This window comes from Sciurus vulgaris (assembly GCF_902686455.1).
Source record: "Sciurus vulgaris genome assembly, chromosome: 14".
Taxonomy (NCBI): domain Eukaryota; kingdom Metazoa; phylum Chordata; class Mammalia; order Rodentia; family Sciuridae; genus Sciurus; species Sciurus vulgaris.
In genome coordinates, this window is record NC_136475.1 from 51,004,366 (window position 1) to 51,026,928 (window position 22,563).

At 41.9% G+C, this 22,563-nt stretch overlaps 1 protein-coding gene across 6 annotated transcripts in view; it reads right to left on the bottom strand.

The window, feature by feature from the left end:
* CCDC85A (coiled-coil domain containing 85A) overlaps positions 1-2,229 on the bottom strand; it is a 206,521-nt gene extending 204,292 nt beyond the window's left edge. The window contains exon 1 of one of the 6 annotated variants that reach the window (XM_079110220.1): positions 276-2,229. In XM_079110220.1, the coding sequence (XP_078966346.1) occupies positions 276-536 (261 nt within the window). In that variant the 5' untranslated portion in view covers positions 537-2,229. The remainder of the gene's footprint in view (positions 1-275) is intronic. The other 5 variants (XM_079110221.1, XM_079110222.1, XM_079110223.1 and 2 more) reach the window with 5 other exon arrangements.
* Between the last annotated feature and the right edge of the window lie 20,334 nt (positions 2,230-22,563).

Below are 22,563 nucleotides of genomic sequence, written 5' to 3' on the forward strand. Positions count from 1 at the left end.
CATCATGTGCCTCCCGCCCCGATTTTCAGCATCCTAGGGGCCTTTTCCACTGGTTTCAAAGGATCCCTAGAGAGCTCGACGCTGGCGCGCCCCATATGGAGAAAAGGGGTGGGGGGAGCAAAAGCCTCCAAAGTTTGAAAAACTTTCCTAAGGGCTGAATGAGGGTAAGGGGTGCTGACTGGGATTAAGGGGAGAATCGCCTGTTGAAAGAGCGAGAGAAAGTTTGCCTTTCCCCTCCCCAGTGCACCCCACTCCCCGTCTGACCCTGCGCTCACCTTGAGCCCGCGGATTTCTCCGAGATGGAGCTGCAGTCGACGGTTCACCTCGCGGATGAGGTTGCTGTGGTCCAGCATCGCGCTCACCTTCTCTGCCTCGGCGCGCCGCAAGCTGCGGATCAGCTCCTCCTTGCTCCACTGCAGCAGCTCTTCGTCCGATACTTTGGACAGATCCTCCACCGCGGCTGCCGGGGACGAACCAGCCGGGGCTGGCGGACAACTTTCTGTCGCCGCCCCTGCGCCTCCAGCCGCCTTCGACATGGTCTGGCGCGGTGGCAGGTGCAAGTGGGTGGAAGAGGCAAAGCGACTCGCGAAGACGCGGGCGAAGCTGGGCCGCCTCCGCCCACACGCCTGTGCGCTCTGGAGAGTCAGCGGCACCGCCCGGGGGCCGCTGTGTTGGGGCGGCGGTGGTCGCGCTGGGCGGCCATCCTACCTTGCCATCCCCGTGCGCGCACCCGCGATGCCCCAGGGCAGGGCAGTCAACTGCGGGTTGCTGCTTTGGCCGGTTTCAACTCCGCGCAAGTCCATGGTGAGGGGCGTGAGGGAGCCGGTTCCCACGCGGGAAAACCTTGAATACCGGCGGGGGCATCCAAGGGACTGCGCCCTCGAATCCCCTGCCCTCTCCTCCGCCCTAATTCGATACTGACGCCCTACACACACACACACACACACACACACACACTCTCTCTCTCTCTCTCTCTCTCTCTCTCTCTCTCTCTCTCTCTCTCTCTCTCTCTCACACACACACACACACACACACACACTTTCCTCCCCCTTGCCCAGCTGAAGCCCCCGGGGTCCTCTCCTCTCCTAGCTGTGCAGGGTGCACCGGGATCCGCGGCGCCCCCCGGGATGCTCTAGCCCGCCGTCGCCGCTGCCCGAAGGCTCGGCGCGGCCAGCCGGCTGTGCTCTTCCTGCTGCCTGCGCTGCGTCTGCCGTCTCTCCAAGGCTGCTCCGGGAAGGCTTCGATTTGCAAAGCGGAGCCGAGAAGGGGAGGGTGGGGGGCCGGCAGGAGGAGGAGCCTGGAGCCGGGGACCTCCGCAGCCCGCAGCAGCTCCTGCGCGCGGGCCAGAAGCAACTGCCGCCCGACTGTCACCCAGGTCCCAGAGAAGCGCTCCTAGCTATCCCACCCGGGAAGGCTGGGGGCGCGGCTCCTGGAGCGCTAGGGTGCGGGTTGGTTTGAAATAAAGAGCAGGTGCGAAGCTGTGGCCGCCTGGGCTATGAGAGGCTCGCGCGCGCCACCATGTGACCGAAGTCGCTTGTTCCTCTGCCCCCAGCAGGCCAGTCTTGTCACCAGGCTGGCAAACAGCTGCTAACCAAAGGAGAGGTGCTTGGTATTTGGAGGAATTGGGGATCAGGAAAGATAGGGTAGCAGGACCTGAGGAATGCCCGGCCATGTGCACTTTGGAGAATGGGAGAAAAAGTCAGAAAAAAAGACGGGGGAGGTAAGAAAATCCTAATGCTCTGGAAAGGGGAAAACGATGCTTCGGGGTACTGCTCTTTAGGGACCACCCACCCCCAGGCCTTTGTCTTTTCTAAAATCCACTACTTGGTGAAGAAGCTTCAGGCGGAAATACTGAATCTTTTAAATTCTTATTTGAAAAACATCAAAGCCTTTAGGAAAAAAATAAAATACCTTCATCTCATGCCTCCTGAAGCCGGGATTTTAAGGTCAACAGTCACCTGCCCTCAGAGCAAAGCAAGGTCCCCTTAGGCAAACTGAAATGCCAGCCAAGGAGATTTCCATTTTCCTCTGCCGCAGGGTTACCTGGGTTGGCTTTTTAGATTGTAGTATCTGGAAGGAAACTGTGCGTCTGGGTTCTGTCTTTGAGTTACCCTCTGGTACAGTGGGATGAAACCAACTTTGAGCTGAAAACATGATTTTTGCCTAAAGAAGTAGATTCAGTTGGCCCTGTGAGAATGTCATTTCTGAGATGGAGATAGGATCAGAAAACTGTAGTGCTCTCTCTCTCTCTCTCTCTCTCTCTCTCTCTCTCTCTCTCTCTCTCTCTCTCTCTCTCTCTCTCTCACACACACACACACACACACACACACACACACACACACACGATTTCAGTTAACTGGGATGCAGAGGGAAACATCTCCATCTGGTAGGATGAGGATCTAAAGCAGAGTCCCTCCACAGGCTGGTTAGTGTGCGTCCCTGATAAAACACTACCTATTAAAGGTGATCAGTTGGGGACTGAGACTGAGAACTGGTTTCTGGAGAACAAGGAAAGATGGTACTCGCTGCCCTCTCCCCTGCACATACCCCTCATCTTAGCTAAACACAGATTTCTTCCTATCTGTGGACCCTTGACCTCCTTTTCTCAGAGCATTTACTTTAGTGGACTTTCAATTATAAATCCTTTCTCTGACCCTTTGAGATCTAACTCTTCTCCCCACCTCTTGTCAGTTTTACAACCCTCAAAGATCCTTCTCAAGGATCTCAAGGCAGGCATTGGAAAGCACCTATCATGGTAGACAGTACCCTATCTCCCAGGCTCTGTGGAGGGCAGGAGTCTAACTACAACAAGCTCTGATTGGCAATGGCAGGTGACCAACCTCCCACCCCAAAGTCCTCTGGTACTTTTCCACTAGCTCACTTTAGTGCTTAACAATCCCCACCCTTTTGTCTCAGTGGAGTTGATTCAGTCTGTCTCTCAGTCATCTTGAATAAAGTCTTCCTTGCCTGTTTAACCATGCCTGGTGCAATCTTTCTTTGACACCTCCCTTTCTCCCAAGCCCACAGAAGGCTCTCATCAACATAGTTTCTAACACCAGTTTTGGCACAGGAAGGGAAACTTCAAGTCAGAAAATATGAATCCTGTCCCTGTTAACTTGTTAGTTCTTGTCCATGAACAAATCATCTAACCCTGCTGTGCCTCGGGCCATTAATGAGATGAAATGTATGAAGTTCTTCATAAAGATACCCTACAGAAATTCAACCTTACTGTTACTGATATTATATCTGCACAGGCCCCTGTCCAGAAATGGGAACCATCACTTGTATTTATTCCTTCATCCTATTCTTCGGGAGTCCCATGCTAAGTTGAAACAGCTAGTGCTATTATGGTTGAGATATTGGGTATCCCCCAAAAGCTCACGTGAAAGACAATGCAAGAATGTTCAAAGGTGAAATGATTCGTTTATAAGAGCTTTGACCTAGTTGGTGAATTAATCCTCTTGTGTGGATTAACTGGGTAGTAACCATAGGCAGGCAGGGTATGACTGGAGGAAGTTGGTCACTAGTGTGTGCCTTTGGGGTTTATATTTTACTCTAGTGAGCAGAGCTCCCTCTCTCTCTCTCTCTCTTTATCTGCTTCCTGGCTTCCATGTCCACAGCTGCTTTCCTCTTCCATGTCCTTCCTCCATGATGTTCTGCCTCACGCTTGGATACAGAGCAATGGAGTTGGCCAATCAAGAACTAAACTTGTGACATCATGAGCCTCCTCTACACTATTCTCATCAGGTCTTTTGGTCACAGAGACAAAAATATGACTAAAACAAGTGCTTTCTCTGCTAACTTCTTCCAGATCACTTAACCATCTGAGTGAATACTAGAAGGCAAATAAATGGCTTAGAGGGGAATTTGAACTTGGGTTGGGAGAACAAGGAAGAAAAAAACCAAAGAAAAGCTTCTCCACAAATTTATAGACACTTTTGAAGTAGAGTACCTTATTGAAGTTTTAATGTTTCTAATTTTAGTCATTGAGTATGGACTATTATTTAACGAATAATCTTGCTTTATTATTGCTAAGGTCCTATATGGTAACACTCAGGTGCTAAAACAGAAACTCAAAGCAGTTGCCTAAAGAGGGTATGGGTTTTCTTTCATATACTGGTATTTGCAAGATAGGCAGTTGAGGGCTAGCATGGGGTCATTCATAACGTCGTGGAAGGCAGGATCCTTCTCTCTACTCAGCCATCTTTGGCCTAGTTACCTCATGGTCGTGAAATGACTGCCAGAGCTCCATCGAGCCATCTTCATTTTAGAGGCACATGGAAAAAGGGCACATTTCTCTTTTAAAAGTCCTTGTAATATGACCCATTGAATCTCATTCATATCAATTTATAGCTTAATAGCCAGACAGTGCCAGGAATCTATGACTTTTTTTAAAGTTGGACATATTAATACCACAAGTAAAATCAAAGTTGTTTTAAAAAGAAAGAAGAAAATGGTATTAGGTAGACAACGATTTCTTATGCAAACCTGGACTCTGCAAGTTAATGGAGGAATCTGAAAACCAGTCATAAGTGTCCCTACGTCATTAAATCCTGATGGTTTTTATCACATATAGTGTTTTAAATCAACGCAATTTTATCCCAGTCCAGGTTTCCAAGAGGTTTTACATGACCTTCCTCCCTGGTCCTTCTGACTCCAGTATCACCCTTCTCAGATCTGCTTTCCATAAGATTACCCAAGTGAACTATCTGGAAAAGTCAAGCCTACTTGCCTCATCCTCAAGGTAGACTGAATCATCCCTCACGATCCTTCACAACCTCCCTATAATATTACCACCACTCTCCACCTGAATTTGTGGCACCTCCCATTCAAGGAGGGAGGGTTGACCTCCCTTCTCCAGTGGTATTGTGCTTGGCCATGTGACTTGCTTTAGCAGTGGAATGTGGCTGCCTGTGGTCATTAGGATATTAAGTGATGTTGGAGTCATAACTTCCTAGCCAGGTCTACTTATTAGGATATGAAAGGATATGAATGAGATTCACTGGGTCATATGGCCAGGATTTTTTCAAGAGGAATGTGCTCTTTCTTCCTGTCTCAAATGAAGATGGCTGGTTGGAGGTCCAGCAGTCATTTTACAATGGTATGTCCCTTCTCTGATGAAGTCCAAGAGGCATTTTTCTGTCCACTCAAGCTCCTGTACTTTTGCACTTTACTGAGAGAAGAGCTAATGTCGGATAGCTGCTGTCCTCCAATCTGGGACCCATACCCAGCCACATCTGCTAACCTAAGCCCTGCAACCGGATCAGAGCCATGCCCACAGACTCACAGGTCTGCGTGTGAGAATATGTGATTTCTGTTTCTTACTTCGTGTTGGGGAGGTTCATTGTGCAGCATTATTAATGCAATAGTTAGCAGATATAACCCCTGCCTAAGACCTTCTCCTGCCATCTTAGCACTTCTCCTTGGGGTGAAGCCACTTTCTTAGCAGGGTACATAAGATGGGCACAGTCAGGCCCTTTCCTGCTTCTCCAGCTCCATGTCCCATCGCACACCTTGTCTCATCTTTCCTATTTTTCCAGCTCCTAATCATCACTCTCTGTACCTCCGTACCCCACTGACGCTATTGTCTCATGCATGGAAAGCCTTCCCTGCCTTTTTCTTGAACAGCTCCCATAGGATCTCCCATAGGATCTTTCCACTGGCATCCCCTTGTTCAGACCCCTAGCGTTGGCCCATCCTTTTCTCCACTCCCACAACCTCCAGCACACACCTCCAGCAAGAACGTAAGCAATTAAACCACAGGTGGTCTCTGACTTAACAATGGTTGGACTTACAATTTTTCAAGTTTGTGACAATGCAAAAGCAATAGGAATTCAGTGGAAATTGTACTTTGAATTTTGATCTTTTTCTCAGCTAGCGATATGCAGTGGGATACTATGAGAGCCACAATGCCCAGTCAACACAGTCACAGAGAGAAACCACTGACACTCTGCAGGGTACTGTGTGGTTAAGTTCTGACATTCAGTTAAATGTATCAAATATATTTTTTCCTTACTTGTTTTCAATTTAAGGTGGGTTTATTGGGGTGTAATTCCATCATAAGTTGAGAAGCACTCATATAGAAAATCATATACTGAGGTTCAGACTAATACCGTTCAATTCCAACAAAAGAGTTTAGTTCCAGCTATGACTTAATAGTCTTTCTTTCAGTTTTCTCTACACCATACAGAATTTTGTCTTGCCCCACAGACTACCATGGTGCGACTAGGTACACTTTTGAGGACACCACTTCTATTGCAGCCCCTGATGCCTTATCATGGCATTGCACTTGAAGTGGTTCTCTGGTGCAGTTCCTTAGTTTTCATCTGATGGACACTAACTATGTGCAAGAGTGAAAAAGAACACATCATTAGACAGGGCTTAAAATCAGGGATTCAGGGAAAACAGTGGTTTCATTTGTTTTGTTTTGTTTTGTTTTGTTTTTTTTGTTTTGATAACTCTATTTAAGTCAGTAAGAAGAGTTGATTTCTGGATGCAATCGGTAACTTACTTCTCATTGCACTAACTCCGGGGAAGTCAGGGTTCAATTTTTGGCCCATCTTCCATCATTGAATAAGACTTAAGGAGTGTAATTTTTTTTTTTTTTTTTTGACTAACCATCATTATCTTACTTTCATATTTCCTGTTTCCATTTCTTCTTTTATTTTTTTCAGTTGTCCTGTATATATCTTCATAAGTGCTGTCTGATTTGGTTTTATTTTATCTATTTATTTTTATTTCAGAAAGGCAGAAAATAAAGGAAGGAAGGAAGGAAGGAAGGAAGGAAGGAAGGAAGGAAGGAAGGAAGGAAGGAAGGAAGGAAGGAAGGAAGGCAAAGGAAGAGGAGAAGGGATTTCTTGTTTTCAGAGGCCCCATGATGTTTTTTCTCTCTCCCTTTGATGTCTGCTATGCTTTGCATGTAAGTGCCCTTCCACTGTGCATAGGTTGGAATTCTAATCCCAAAGCAACAGTACTGAAAGGCGGGACCTTGGAGAGTGACTGGGCTGTGAGGGCCCCACTCTCCTGGATGGGTTTAGCCCTTATAAAAGGGCTGCAGGGAGCATGTTCATCCCTTCCTTCTCCTCTGCCATGGTTGGATCTTCTTTGTCCATCTCACCCCTCCACCATGTGAGGATGCAGCAAAAGTGCCATTTATAAGACAGAGAGTGAACCTTCACCAGACATCAAATTCTAGCCTCCAGAATCATGAGAACTAAATTTCTAATATTTATAAATTACCCAGACTTTTGTCATAGCAACACAAATAGTCTAGGACAATGTTTTTTCCCTCTATTACCCCTAAACTTCTTGAAGACAAGATTCACTCTCTAGCAGAGAGTCAGTACTAAATAAAGAAAGCAAAGATGGAGGAGGGGAAGAAGGCATGTGGGAAACAAGCTTGTCAGGGGCCTTTGTCCAGATTTTTTATCCTCTTTGTTTGGCCGCCTCTCCATCCATGACACATACATGAGTAGACTACTTCCTTTTGAAAATATTGTTTACTGTTTAATACATGCTATTTTGGAAGTCATAGGAGTAGTAGGCAGTTTAGAAACAATTTCAAAATGGTTCAAAATTGTCAAAATGTGAGATAACATGGTGCTTTAATGAGTTGGCCTCAATTTCTTGCAAATGCACTCAGGTGGTGGGTTTATTTGCTGATGATGCCAAACATAAGTCATCTGCATGAACTAGGCTGAGGCACTTCACATTTTAAAAATCTGCATTGTGTGGAGTAACATGGGTAGCCACTGAAACATCCTAATCCCACCAAGAACTAATTTCCCAAGCAATACTTCATAATTCAACATGAATGCATTAGATTGCCGCTTTTTTGACTAATTCGGAGTCACATTCAGAGAACATAGACACCATGTGGAACCAGTAAGCAACTAGAAACCCTGGATGAAATCAAAACTCTGGTGGTGGTAGATGTTATTGATGGATGCCCCCAAAAGAAACTACACTCTGAGCCTCTTAGAGGCCCTTCAATTTATCCAGCCTTACAAACTGAACAATGAAGAAGCATGCTGCACTTTACCACGTTTTGTACTTCCAGGTGCTAAAACAGAAACGGCCAAGGGAGTATTGATCCACCCACCAGGAGCACCCAAGGAAAAGAGGTACAGCCAGGCTAGCCCCTCAGAATGTGGAGATCCCAGTGTCTTTGGGCTCATGGGGACAGCTCTGCTGCCCATTCCCCACTCTTAGACTCAGCTATACTCTGTGGATAAGTTGAAGCAACATCCCAAGGAAGAAAGCCTAAATCAAGGTGTATTCAGGAGCCCATATTTCCTGCTGTTTGTAAAGAAAACAGACTTACCTTTGTGTAATGATCCCTAGACCAGTGACACTATTTCCACTATTGATCCTCCTTGAAGTCTCTACTCCACGAATTCACAACCTTAGCTGAACTGCAACTACCTGGGGAGTTATAAAGGATACAGATACCTGGCCCCCTCCCTAGAGATTTCCAATTCAATAGGTCTGGGTTGCAGCCTGGGCATTGAGTGTTTTTAAAACTCCCCATGTAATTTTAATTTGCAGCAGTTTGAGAAGTACTGTTGTAGAGAGTCTAGACCTCTGTTCAATAGAAATAAGATACAAACCAAAAATGCAAGCCCTACATGTAATTTTAAGTTTTCTAGTAGTTGAATTTAAAAAGTAAAAATGATACTATTATGGCCTGCATGTGAGGTGTCTCCCAAAAGCTCATGTGTGAGACAATTCAAGAAGGTTTAAAGGAGAAATAATTTGGTTGTGAGAGCCTAAATCCTATCGGTGGAGTAATCCCCCTGATGTGATTAACTGAGTAGTAACTGAAGGCTGGTAGGGTGTGACTGGAAGAGGTGGATCATTGGTGGGTATACCTTTGGGGTGCACATTTGATAAGTTGAACTTAGTCTCTCTCTTTCTCTCTCTCTCTCTCTCTCTCTCTCTCTCTCTCTCTCTCTCTCTCTCGCTCTCTCTCTCTCTCTCTCCTTTCTGATCATCATAAGAGCTGCTTCCGTGGGCCATACTCTCTTCCACCATGATGTTCTACCTCACCTCAAATCCCAAGGAATGGAACCAGCTCTTTATGAACTGAAACCTCTGAAACCATGAGCCCCAAATAAGCTTTTCCTTCTCTAAAATTGACTTATCAGGTCTTAAAGTCACAGCAGCAAAAAAAAAAAAAAAAAAAAAAAAAAAAAAAAAAAAAAAAACTCACTAAAATAAATACTAATTTTAATAATATATTTTATTTAAACTAATATAAATACTATCATTTCAATATGTAACCAATATAAGTTTTTGAGATTCTCTACTTTATGTCTTAGTATACCTTCAAAATTTAGTGTGTATTTTACACCTGTTATGCATCTCAATCCAGGAAAGTCACATCCATGTGCTCAATAGCCATGTGATGAGAGGCTACCAGACTGGACATCAGAGCTGAAGATCCTTTGGTCTGAGGGGTGGCAAAATGAGGGTGGCCCCTACAGTGGGATAAATACTGCCTCCCCCATCCAAAAGATACACCTAGGAGCTAATTCCTGGAACCTAGAATGTTCCCTCATATGGCAAAACAATGGGAAAATCAGCCCTGTTTTTCCAGGTGATCCTGAAACACAATCACAGAGGTCTTCGTAAGAGGCAGTCAGAAGATTTTACTGATAGAAGAGAAGGAGGCAGTGTGACCACAGAGTCATAGATTGGAGCAATATAACCATAATTCAAGGAATGCCAGCAGCCACTAGAAACTGGGAGATTCAAGGAGCAGATTCTCCCTAGAATCTCCAGAAGGAGCACAGCCCTCCAGACACTTTGGTGTTAGCCCTATAAGACTCATTTCAGACATTTCCTCCTGTGAGAGAATAAATTTCTGTTGTTTTAAGCCACTTAGTCTGTGGCCACAACAGGGAAACCAACACAATGCTATTTATAACACAGAACAACTGTATTGTTGTAGTTATCACAGTCTTTCTTGTTTTATAGCTAGTAGATACCTATTAATTTTTCCTTCATATTTTTTCGAAGGGCAGGTTCACTGTCTTACTCAACAGTGAACCCTCTGCTACATCTGGCAAGTAAAGTGCTTTCTGTAGAAGTTCAGTAAATGTTGTTCAAATATACTGAAGCCCAGACTCTGGGGTGCTGTGTTCTGATGTGCATGCAGGAAAAGTACAAAAGGAAGTGGCTTCCTGAAGAGATATCCATATGGCAGAGCCACAGATCACAAAGAACCCACATGACCATTGTAATGCCTGCCTGCCCTGATCACTTGAAGTATTTTGGAGAAGCCATAACCCCAAGAATAGGGAAAAGGAAAAAAAGTGCTAAAAGCATAGACTGCCTAACAAATCTAACCTGCAAGACAAACTCCCAGCAGAACTGGCCAACTCCTGTCTCTCTCTGTGCAAACCTTTCCCACGGGATCTGGAAGATTCCAGTCCCTTTGTTAAGATGTCTGAAACAGACATGAAGAGCCTTATACTTGAAAACACCTCTTCACACGTTTGTTCAATAGATTGTTTTTCTAACACAGAAATCAGTTGCTCTGAGACTGTACAAGTTTGATTAGTAAGTCTGCTCTGGACTACTCCTCAAGAGTCTGGGCCCTGACAGCATTGATGTCACCTGGGATATCTGCTTCAAGTGCCCCAATATAATCAAAACTTGTAAATGGCGGGGTTGGGGACAGGGCAGATTCAGGAACACTGTGTTTCAGAACAGAACCTTCCAGGGTGCCACAGTCACACTGTGACTGTACAAAAGTTCTCATTGCTGAGGCACATGATATTGACTCATCTATGTGACAGATGTTCCATTTCACAGAAAAGGGATCCAAGGCTCAGACCAGGCTCCCGTGGTTAATCCACATGAGTGGAGTGGCTTCCAGAAGATCACTATCACCAGAGGAAGCAGGAGTGGTTTGAGATCTAGACAGGTGGACTTTGCACCCCTGACTTTCCACAGCAGCCTCCAAGGAACAGTGTAAGGAATCTTTAATGGCACATTCAATGGGATCCAGGATTTGGGCATTAGCAGCAGAGCAAGTAAAGAATGAAAACAGTCTCTGAAGGGGAAAGAAAGGGAGTCCTGATGCTTTTGCCACATGAGAAAGGAGTCCGAATTACCAACTAATTTGCCAGGAAGGAAATCCTAACTTGTCTCTTTTGTTTCTCTGGTAGCATCTGCAGAAGTTCCTAAATCAATCACACTCTTTGCCACTCAGGGATGTTTACATTTGATGCTTCCTGCCAAGCACACTGTGCTGCTTGCTGGCTGAGTCATCCACCATCAAGCCTCAACTTACTAGCACTGCCCGGAGACATCATGGCTGACCCGAGCCTCCTTTGTCTTGAGTTCACCGCCTTTTTGTTTCCTTTATAACATGTATCATTGGCAGTTATTCTTTATTTTGCTATTATTGTTTCCACTTTAAGGTAAGTTCTTTTATGAGGAGAGAAGCTGTCTGTCTTGTGCCTGACCTGTTGGAGATCTTTAGTAACCTGTATCAAAGAAATGAATGGCAAGTGTTTAATATTTGCAGATCAGCACAGAAAGCTCCTAACCAAACTGTGCTTTATAACAGTACAAATTCTCTCCAGGAACTTTGATTCTATTGGTCAGAGATGAACCCCTATGAATGTGTATTTGAAGGCTGCTTCTGATACAGTCAGTTGAACAATATATGGGACCCTCGTGCCTCCCTTGTGGGGTCTCTACTTGTTCTTTTGCAGTGAGAGTCAGGGTAACAGCCTCTTTTACACACTCCATTCATTTCTGGGTCTTGTGACATCTAAGAGTATTCAATGAATCTTATTTGCATTTGTACCATTTGCCTAACCATCAGAGGCCATGAATAAGATTGGAGGGCTAACATTACCTGCTAAACACTATCAGTTAACACGCCCAAGCAAAAAGGAAAGAGAAAGGCCACCAAGATCCTTGAGGGGATATTCAGGACAGTTAAGGGATTCAGCATTCCAAAAAACTTGATCTAAGTTTGTTAGCAATGAAAAGCAATGCGCAATTAGGGTCTTAAAGAGGAAATGTAATTCTTTGAAAAGTCAGACCACCCCAGGCTGGCCAAATGATCTCTAAGCAGGCTTGAGTAATGCTTAAATGCTTTTGGCAATAATAGATGAGGACTGAAACTAGAAATGACAGCAATAGCGAGGGAGTAAGAGGCCCCAGTCACACAGAGGTGGTATCAAAAGAAAGCAGGGAAGGAATAGAGTTCCTGGGAGGTGAACTTCACTCTAGGCCTTTACTAGTTATCCTAGGATCAGTGAACCAGCAGCATCTGCATCCCCAAAAAGCATGGTAGAAATCCAGATTCTCCATCCCCCGCCCCCCCCCCCCGAACTACTGAAAGGGGTTCTGTCTCTGGACAACATCTCAAGGTGACTTATAAGGACATGATTTATAAGTTTGAGACACACTAACATAAACTAATGGCAGAAAAAGACTTAAAGAACTAGAAGAAATAGCTTGAATTTAGGAAATTCCCTGACTTAGAGGAAATCCCACTGTGGATTCAGTCCAGCCTCCATCATATTCAAGAGTAGCATGGCCGGAAAAATAAGACTCACCCCACTTTTGCTTCTGATTGTCTTGTCTCTTCAGTATTCCCTACCTAGAACTTTCATATATCATCCTAAGGATGATATGTGAACATGAAGATCACAAATATTTAGAAAAGGGTTCAGAAATCTCTTACTAATATTCATAAATATAATGCGCCATTCCTCCAAGGTGGTTTTTCCAGAGCTGGAAGTGTGACTGACTATGTTGTTTTAATCTGCATTAAATGTCCCAGAGGGAAGGTTACATAAAAGTGCAAGAACTCATGAAACCAATTTGGGTAGAAGTCAAAAACCAAAGCAAAACATCGGTTCTCTGGTTCATTGATTTTCATCTTCTCCCTAGGGTATAAAGAATTCTCAACTGCATCATAAAGCCACTGCTCCTCTTTTTGCCACATGCTGTGGATGAACACCAACAATAATTCTTATTTTAGGAGCAATATGTCAGGTACTGCAAACATGACCTCTCAGTTAGCCTCTATTGCAAGAATCTTTGTACTATCACACTGCCTTGAGTATATGCCGTTTGAGTTCTTTTTTTAGAAAACTGCAGAACAGAGAGCTATCTGTGTATGTATCCTTAGATATATATGTGTCTGTATCCATAGATATATATGTTTATTATCTATAAAGATTCTCATCCTTACAGCAATCAGAAGAGAAGAAGCCTTGGACAGCAAGAGTAGAAAATGAGATTAAAATATATAACTATATGCCCATTTTCTTGGGAAAAAAAAAATTGAATCCAGATCAGCCTGATTGCTAATGTTTTCCTTTAAGAAAATATGCCCCTGAGCTCACCGTTCTATTTTTCCTAAGAAATGAACTGGTTAGAAAGAATACTCTAATAATCTAAAAATTCCGTCGGGCCCCATCAGTGCAGGGAAAGCTCCCTGGACTGCAGCTCAACCAGGGAAGAGAGCCGACCTCTAGCCACCACCAGGCCACGGTCCCTGTGTAGCCTCTGCAGCTGTTTCCACACCTTTCAAATGATAATAAGTATCAGACTGCTTTCTGTGGGAACAGTGAAAGAAACATGTTTTGAAAAGTATAATTGTGACACCGTTGGAGTATCTCTATTTTGCTGTATCTTTCTCCTAACAGAAAAGGTATTGTAAGGATTCGCCACTAATCTAGCAGAGGAACTAAAGCTTTAAATTGCTTCTGTCCCTCTAGAATTGCAAGAATCACCCATATTATGTAACTTGTGCAGAAACCAGGAGTTTCAAATCACCTCTAAGCTGCATGGTAAGGAGAAGGCCATAAATTCTCAAAATCTATTCCCTGACCCCTTCACACCCAACTCTCCAGTTGATGCCAGACCCGTGATTAATCCATAGAGAAACTTTGTATGAATTAGCCAAAAAAAAGTCACCCTCCATGGGGTGGGGTTTTATTAGTCTGGGTTATCCTGAACAAAAGCAGTAAAACAGATGGACAGATATATGGGTGGATGGACAGGTAGGCACACACACTCACGTTTATTAGAAGGAATTGACTCAAGCAGTCACAGAGGCTGAGAAGACCCAAGAACTATAGTTGGCGAGCTGGAGACCCAGGACAGCTATGAAAGTCTAATAACCAGGAGAATCAAAGGTGACAGTTGCAGTCCAAGTCCCAGTATGAAGGCAGAGGACCAATGTCCCAGCCTGGAGACAGTGAATTCTCTCTCAGTCCACCTTTGTGTTTTTGTCAGACCCTCAATGGATTAGATGAGGCCTACTCATGGGGAGAATAATCTGCTCTACTTAGTCAACCATTCAAATGCTAATCTCATCCCAAACACCCTCACAGAAACACCCAGAATACTACTTAACCAAACATTTGGACAGGTCAAATTAACACAATAAATTAACCATCACATATGGGCACATGATAGGACCAGCACCGGCTGCACTCCAGCTCCTATCTGTCCCTCAACTGGGCACCCTAGTGGAGATAATCTATGCAAACATACAGAGGGTCCTGCTTGCTACTTACATTAGATCTTCTTTAAGAAATGGCCCCTCTTCTCTAGAACAGGTACCTTAGAGATCTGCCTTTGTGGCCCACTCAACTCATTATACCTTCCCTCAATCCCATCAAAGTTTCTGGACTGATAATGGCTTTGGGCTCCGCATAATGCCTCTACAAAGGGTATAGCACTTTACAAGTTGATAGAATGCAATTACCTTCAAATATTATACCTGAGAACTCCCTGGAAAAGCATCTGAGTTAAGTGATACACTTAGGTAAAGAGTACAATAACTGAACCCTTCCTTTCAGTGAAAAAAGCACGAATTTCCCTAGACTGCTAGGTCTGTGCAAAACATTCAAATCCCCCTGAGCAGGGAATAAGAGAACAGAGAAAATCAAAACAGAAAAACAGCAGGAAAAAGCCAAACAAAAAGGAAGAAAAAATCTACAAGTCAAGAAATGATGTAAACATCAGGGGAAATAAACAGAAATAACAAATGACTAAGCATTCAATAAGTACTGAGTCCCAGAAATGACACTTGTGAAGAACTGTAACATAAGGAATGAATCACTGTTTACCACCCATGGACAGGGTGCTGTCAGGTTCAACCCATGTGCAGCAATTAGAAGCAGAACGTGCAGAGCCTGCAGAATGGTTATGGAGAGCTGGATTCAGAAAACAAACAAACCCTATTTTATCATTTCTCCCAAAGGAGAGGGGGTAACCCCCCCCCCCTTCCAATTTACCACATACAAATGTTTCACAAAGAAGAGGGCTGAAATAAATGGAAGTTCCAAGTGGTAAGAAAAAAAAGTGGTTCAGATATTGTTGGCTAAGAAATGTAAACAATGCAACTAGGGAAAGCTAAAGAACAGAGTTCTTGCTATGGAAACAGGTTTAGAAACCAAACATGACTCTGTAGGGGAAATGAATTTTTTTATGCTTAAAGAGTCAGCATGAATACAGGGGGTGGGTATGATCAAAGTATGTTATGGGCCTGTATGAATATGCCACAATTAAACCCTTTGTTCTGTATAGTTAACATGTACTCATGACAGTTTTTAATTAAGATTTTTAATTTAAAAATGTATACATATGTATTTTCAGTGCTCATCTCTCACATCTGAAAGCCTGAAAATGAATCCAAGATGCAAGAAGGCAGAAGCTTTGAGGTTGATGATCTTAGGTGATTTTTCACAAAAAGAGTGAAAAATTCTGGCCTTTCGGTTACCTGTGGACAGGACAGCTCTCGTGTATATTTGCTGCTAAATCATCAGCCAGTCTTAAAAAAACTCAGTTTCAACACAGTGATTGGGAAACTCAGTTCCAGGTCAGTTTGTCCAACAGAAATCATAGACTGATCTCCAAAATGCCCTTTGTATTTTTTGACTCTCCTCTTAGAGAAATTGGACCTCAATCTCCAAATAAGATGTGTCATTACCCTGTCATTATTACCAGTTCTTGTGACATTGCCACCATAACCTAGTTTTATCCCCTTCACAACACACACAAGTCCAGCAGGCATCTCCAATCTAAACTGTCCAAACCCAAGCTTCTTCATCTCCAAACTTGTTCTCCCTCCAGTATTCCCCATCTCAGCAAAGAGCAACTCCATTTAACAGTTGCACAGACAGCATCACACAGTCATTCTTGACCCCTTCTCTCATATCCCTCATCCAGTCCCCTGTAATTCTACTGGCTCTACCTTCAAAATATATCCATAATCTTAACAGCTTCACACCACTGCTACTATTATCACTAATCCAAACCACCACCATCTTTTTTAAAATATTTTTTTAGTTATAGATGGACACAATACCTTGATTTTGTTTTATTTATTTGTTTGTGGTGCTGAGGATTGAACCCAGTGCTTCACACATGCCAAACAAGCACTCTACCACTGAGCCACAACCCCAGCCCGCACCACCATCTTTTATCTGGGTTGTGGCTGTAGCCTCCTAACTGCACATCCTGCTGCTTCCTTTTACCACCCTCAGTCTATTCTCAACATACATTAGAGTTAGATCATGTCACTCCTATATGCAGAATTCTCCAATGCCTCCCCACCTCAAAGTGAAAGCCAAAGTCCTTATAGTAATCTAAAAGACCTTGTATAATCTATTGTTCCACACCTCCAGTTATGTTCCTTACCTTATCTTATTACTGCCCCCTTGTTCATCTACTTCAGACACACTGATTTTGCCCTTTTTCCTTTAACCCAGTAAATTCAGTTCTACCTCAGGGCCTTTGCACTTGTTGATCCCTCTTCTCAGAACACTGTTCAAAAGTATCTCACCTCCTCATTGCCTTCAGGTTTTAAGGTCTCAACTGAAATATCTCCAAAAGGAATTATTTAAAAAATAACCCTCTCTTCAAGACTTTTAAATCTCCCAATGCAGATTGGGAAAAGGAGAGAGAAACAATTGCCTTACACACAATCTCAGAGTCCAAGGTTCTGCCATCTGACAGACATGCAATCTGGAATAGGCAACCCCCTCCCACTGGAGAAGGAGAAGAGAGCTTGCAGTGGAATGCTGAATACCTGAACTTGAAAACAGGACCTATCAATTGCTTGTATCTTTCATTGGCTTCAATGAGTCAGTTTTATCTAATTGCAAAAGAGCTAGGAAGTATAGTTTTCCAAGTGCTTAGGAAGGAAGGAGAACCAGTCATGGGTGAATTTTATACTATCAACTACTACAAGCTGTATCCTTGGAAATTCTTCAGTGCTTAAGCAATTGAAGTCCCGGCCACTTTAAGTTATCACCCTAAAACTATTACTAGATTGACTCTTTTCTTTCATCTATTCAATGATTATTTAAGAGGCAGAATCTCACAAATGTTGCCCAGGCTGGCCCCAAACTCCTGGGCTCAGCTCCTGAGTAGCTGGGACTACAAGTGCACACCACAGCACCTGACTAACACAAGTTTTTTGAGTGCTTCCTTTCATGTTCCACACACTGTGCATGATGCCGAAGATACAACAGATCCTCCACCACTGGGGTTTCTCGTTCCCTGGTTTTAGTAACTAGCCATCAACTGCATCTGAAAATACTAAATGGGAAATTCCAGAAATAAACAATTAATAAATTTTAAACACTACACTGCTCTGAGAGTAGTGTGATGGAATCTTACACATCCATACCATCCCACCTGGCTCATGATCCCCCACTGTCCACCTTATCCATGCTGCATACACCCCCACCCAGTAGGCACTTAGAAGCCATCGTGGTTATCAGATCAGCTAACCCGAAGTGCAAGCATAGTGGTGCTACAGTATGCAGTCAGAATTTTTCTGTGTTATCATGGGTTGTTGTTGTTTATCTCATGCTTCATTTATAAATCACACCCTATCATACACATATGTATAAGAAGAAATGTAGTATACGCACAATTTGGTTCATATCTGTTTCAGGCATCCATGGGGAGTCTGCTGTTCTGATACCAGTGGCAGTGACATATCTGCAGCAGGGTACTCCACGGCAGGGTGGGAGAGGCCTGCTGCTGTAACCTGTGGTGCCAGTGCTGTCCCCCACACAGAGTCAAGGTTGTGTGACACATGCACAGAGAGATGTGCAGAGTAGACAGAACAGTCTCACCTCTCACAGTGTTGCTGCCCTGAGGTCATACTACCGAGTTAAGCCTTCCTGAATGTCCTTGCTGCTCTCCCAAAAGCTCATAGATCCATTGCAGACATATGTCGCCATATAACTGCATGATGCCCTTTCTTCAAGAAATAACAACATATGAGTACTCAATGGATCAACCCAGAATGATGAATCAAAAATCAAAAGTTTCCTTCTTTGGACTTGAGGGATATACAATGAAATTTTTTGCCACAATTAGAAACAAAAATGTAAATGTGCTTATAACAATGAGGATAGAATTGAACTTTTTTAAATGTAACGTTCAGTAGTTGAAAATGTAAGCTAAAACAAAGTGTATGAACAATACATGTAAGATAAAAAACACACATATACTCAAAAATAGAAACCATTACATATTCTCTAAGGAGCTTGCGTGTCTAACACACAAGAATGGCTGCTTGTGCGAACAGAAGGGAAAAGGAGGAGGCACCAGAATGAAGGCAGAGAAAACAAAAGAAGAGGAGAGTGTCCTTGCATAGACCATGGTGTTAATGTGTCATCAACTGAAGAATATTGCCAACTTGCCAAATATAAAGTTTAACTTCCTAAAGTCTTTTCTGCTTTTGTGGAGACACTCAAAATAACATTTGTCAAATGGATGAATGAAAAGGCACCAATCTAAAAATAGTCTTCAGAGCAATAAGACAGGCTGACAAGGCTTCCTTCTGTACTACCTGCAGCCTCAGGATCTGCAGGGAATTAGCTCCAGGACCCCCATGGATACTAAAGTTCATGGATGCTTAAGTCCCATATGAAAAATGGCATTGTGTTTGCATATAACCTGTGCAGATCCTCCTGTGTAATTTAAATCATCTCTATATTACTTGCAATACCTAATACAATGTAAATGCTCTGTAAGCAAGTACTATATTGTATTGTTTAGGGGATAATGAAAGAAAAAATTTACATGTTCAGTATAGACTATTTTTTTCTAAATACTTTTGTCCTGAAAATATTTTTGGCTGAATCTGCAGATGTAAAACCTGCAAATATGGACAGTTGAAAATACTAAGTTCTGATGTAGACTCAGAGCTAAGTCTGAGTAGTCTGTGATTACATATTGCAATATTTGCCTATCAAGTTGATAAGCACAAAAAATTTGTAACACTATTTTAGCAAAGATACAAAGGGGTGCTTTTCAAATGTAAAATGTACATCTTTCTGAAAAGAAATGCTTATTGAGAATCACAAAAATATAACACCCTTTAACACAAGACTTCCACTTTTAATAACTTATCATAAGAAAATTAATTTGTGTATAATCAGATTCATATTAAATGATGCTTAAGACAACATTACTTGAAATAGGAAATTTCCAATAACATAAATATTCAGCAATGGGAATTTACTAAATAAATTTTGTCATATATAGGAGAATCATATTTAATTAAATGCAATGATAAAAGAAAATGTTTCTCATATATTGTTAAGCAAATATAGCATTCTAACATGTGCTATATAATTCCAATTTTGAAGACAGGAAGGTTATACACCAAAATATTAATGGTGATTGTCTCTGAGTTAAAGTACAAATTCAGTTAAAACTAATATATTTCTGATCTATAGTTGACACATATAGTTCAACTGTAAAAGTACTATAACAAAAACATCAGTAGTGAATATTCCATATTGTTATTTTATCTGTTACATTATGTCTCAAAGGCATGAAAAGAGAGTATTTCCAAGCTGAACTCTTCAAATGATGTGCTTCCGTCTTCACAGAATTCTCAGATCTTTTTTATGTTTACATTTCAATCATCATTCAGTCACACTTACCATGTCACCTTGAGCCACACTTTCCTGTGTCCTCCTCAAGCCATGTTAATAATTAAAGAGAAAGTCATTTTGAGATAAGAATGTGGATAAACAAACATTCCCTATAATTTTCTAAACCTTAGCTAAGCATTCATTAAATATCTTATTAAGGTTCTGTTTGTTATCAAAATCAAGGGAATCCATTCTATCATCCATGTGGATGATGCAGAGTTCAGTCAAGTCAGGATAAAAAAGAAACGACGGGACATTAGGAATCATTTCAAGCAGTTATATTAAAACCCAGGTTGGCTTTTACTTTAACAATAAAGAATAAATGAGATTTATTTATTTATTTTCCTCTGAATTTAAAACTCTGGAGGGCTAAAGAGATAAGCAAGAGCAGGATAAGGTCAAAATCCAAGCACTGATAAGTTTTATATTTTTCTATGGGTAATAGCTGGTTCTAGTGTCTTATTACTTTTAACAAATGGATCTTCTTGGGGGAAAATAAAAAAGCATAATGCAAAAAACAAAACTTGCCTGGATCTAGATTTAAATTTCACTGTGAGAAAATTCTATCTTAAGAAATCATGTCCTTTAAGTTCTACTGTAATCAATGTAACCATAAAAAACATATAGGATGAAGCACACACATTGATCAAAAAATAAGATCTGTCAGTAGTTAGAAGGCTGGGGATATATCTCAGTTGGTAGTTAGAGGAAGAAGGGTGGCTTATTCTTCTACCAGTATTTCTAAGACAAACTTTCCAAAGCAAATCTTTTTTAGCTAATATCATTTATATGATGGTATTTTTAAGTGTTTAATTATCATTTTAATGTGTCACTATGATTTACAAGAATACCTGATTTTTTGCTAAATATGCATTTGCAAACCCTTCTACCATTCACTACTTTAAACTATTGGCTTTCATGATGTAATTTTATTTTAAATTCCATTGTGCATATTAAATGTTTGAGTTACAAGAAACAATCTGTAAAATGAGATGTGCTTAAAACTCAAACTAAGGAATGGATTCTGTTGTCCTACTTTTTATTAAATGATAATTACATCTAGATCTATAACTTCTGTGACATCCCTTTCTTTAAATAGGAGACACAAACCTGTACTTTACATAAGACATTATTATGAAATAAATATCTGTGTCTCCCAAAATTCATATGTTGAAGCCTTAACCAATGTGGCTGTATTTGGAAATGGTGCCTTTAACAAATTAACGTCAAATGAGGTCATAGGGGTGAGACCCTGAACAATTAATATTTAGTGTTGTTATGAGATGAGAGAACTCACTAGTCCTCTCTCCACATGCACAAGTAAAAGAGGACATAGCACACATGTAGCAAGAAGGCAGCCATAGACAAACCAAGAGCCCTCACTAGAAATTGAATAGCTAGAACGTTGATCTTGGACTTTTAACCTACAGAGCTTTGAGAAAATAAATTTCCATTGTCTCAACCACCCAGTCTATGGTATTTTGTAATGATAGCCCAAATCTGTGTGTGCATGGCATGTGTGTGGGTGGATGGGAGTGTAATTTCATGTCATTTGTACATTTGTTTGGCACTTACTTTGTACCAAATGTGTTTAAGTTATTGATTGATTGTATTCTACCAAAAATAAACTTCTTTGACTAGCTAGACTTTGGATGCATCTTCACATTGGGGATTGTAGACATTCACTTCTTCTTTTCTAAGTACATGGTAGACATTACTAGTTGATCACAACACTCTTACTGAATCTAGACCAGAACTCATAACCCTTTTTAGCACTCCAAGCAGCCACAAACAATGGACAAAAGTAGACATTTAAGTTGAAATCTGTTCCCCACTATGTTAGATTCAAAGCTCCCTGAGTGTTTAGATACTATCTTATTGCTTTTCGTAGCCCATAACCCTTCACTTGACAGGAGTTCAGTAAATAGTGAATTAAAGACACTGCATTCTGAGTGTGAACCTTCTATAAAGAGAGTTCACTATAAGAGTTTTGAGCCAAGAATCAAGAAAAGCTTGTCTTGGCTCTACACAAATAGGATTGAAAGCATTGCATATACTTTTAACTTCGAATTCTCATCAAGCATGAATGAGCCAAAATAATGATTAAATTAATAATTCAGCAATAATAGTTCATAATCAATAATCCATAATAATAAATGGTGCATTCTTATTAAGTTCAAAGCTAGAAGATTCAAGGACACAAAGGAGTGGAAAGCCCAGTCTCTGACCTCTAATATCTAATTGTGATATCAGATATCACAATAAAAGAAAAGTCTGACAAGTGGCACTATCACGTAAATGGTTTTGACAACAGAAGCATAACTTGTTCCAAAGAAGGAAGGAAGGGAAGATTTTTCTTCAAAGCTAACAGGAAATTCAATGGATGAACCAGTTTCTCTATTTTCTCATAAGCTCCCTGTGGTTTTCAGCTGATTTGGCAATTAGCTGTCAGGATAGTCACTGTCTATACACCAAGTAAGTGCGTACACCCTACACTGACCTGCCCCATGCAAAGCAGATGAAGAAGGATGATTTTTCTAAATCCTTGAGCAGCTGAGAAGATGCCATATGCATCTTTCTTAGTGTCCTGGGGTCAAAGTCTTGCCACCCTGACCTA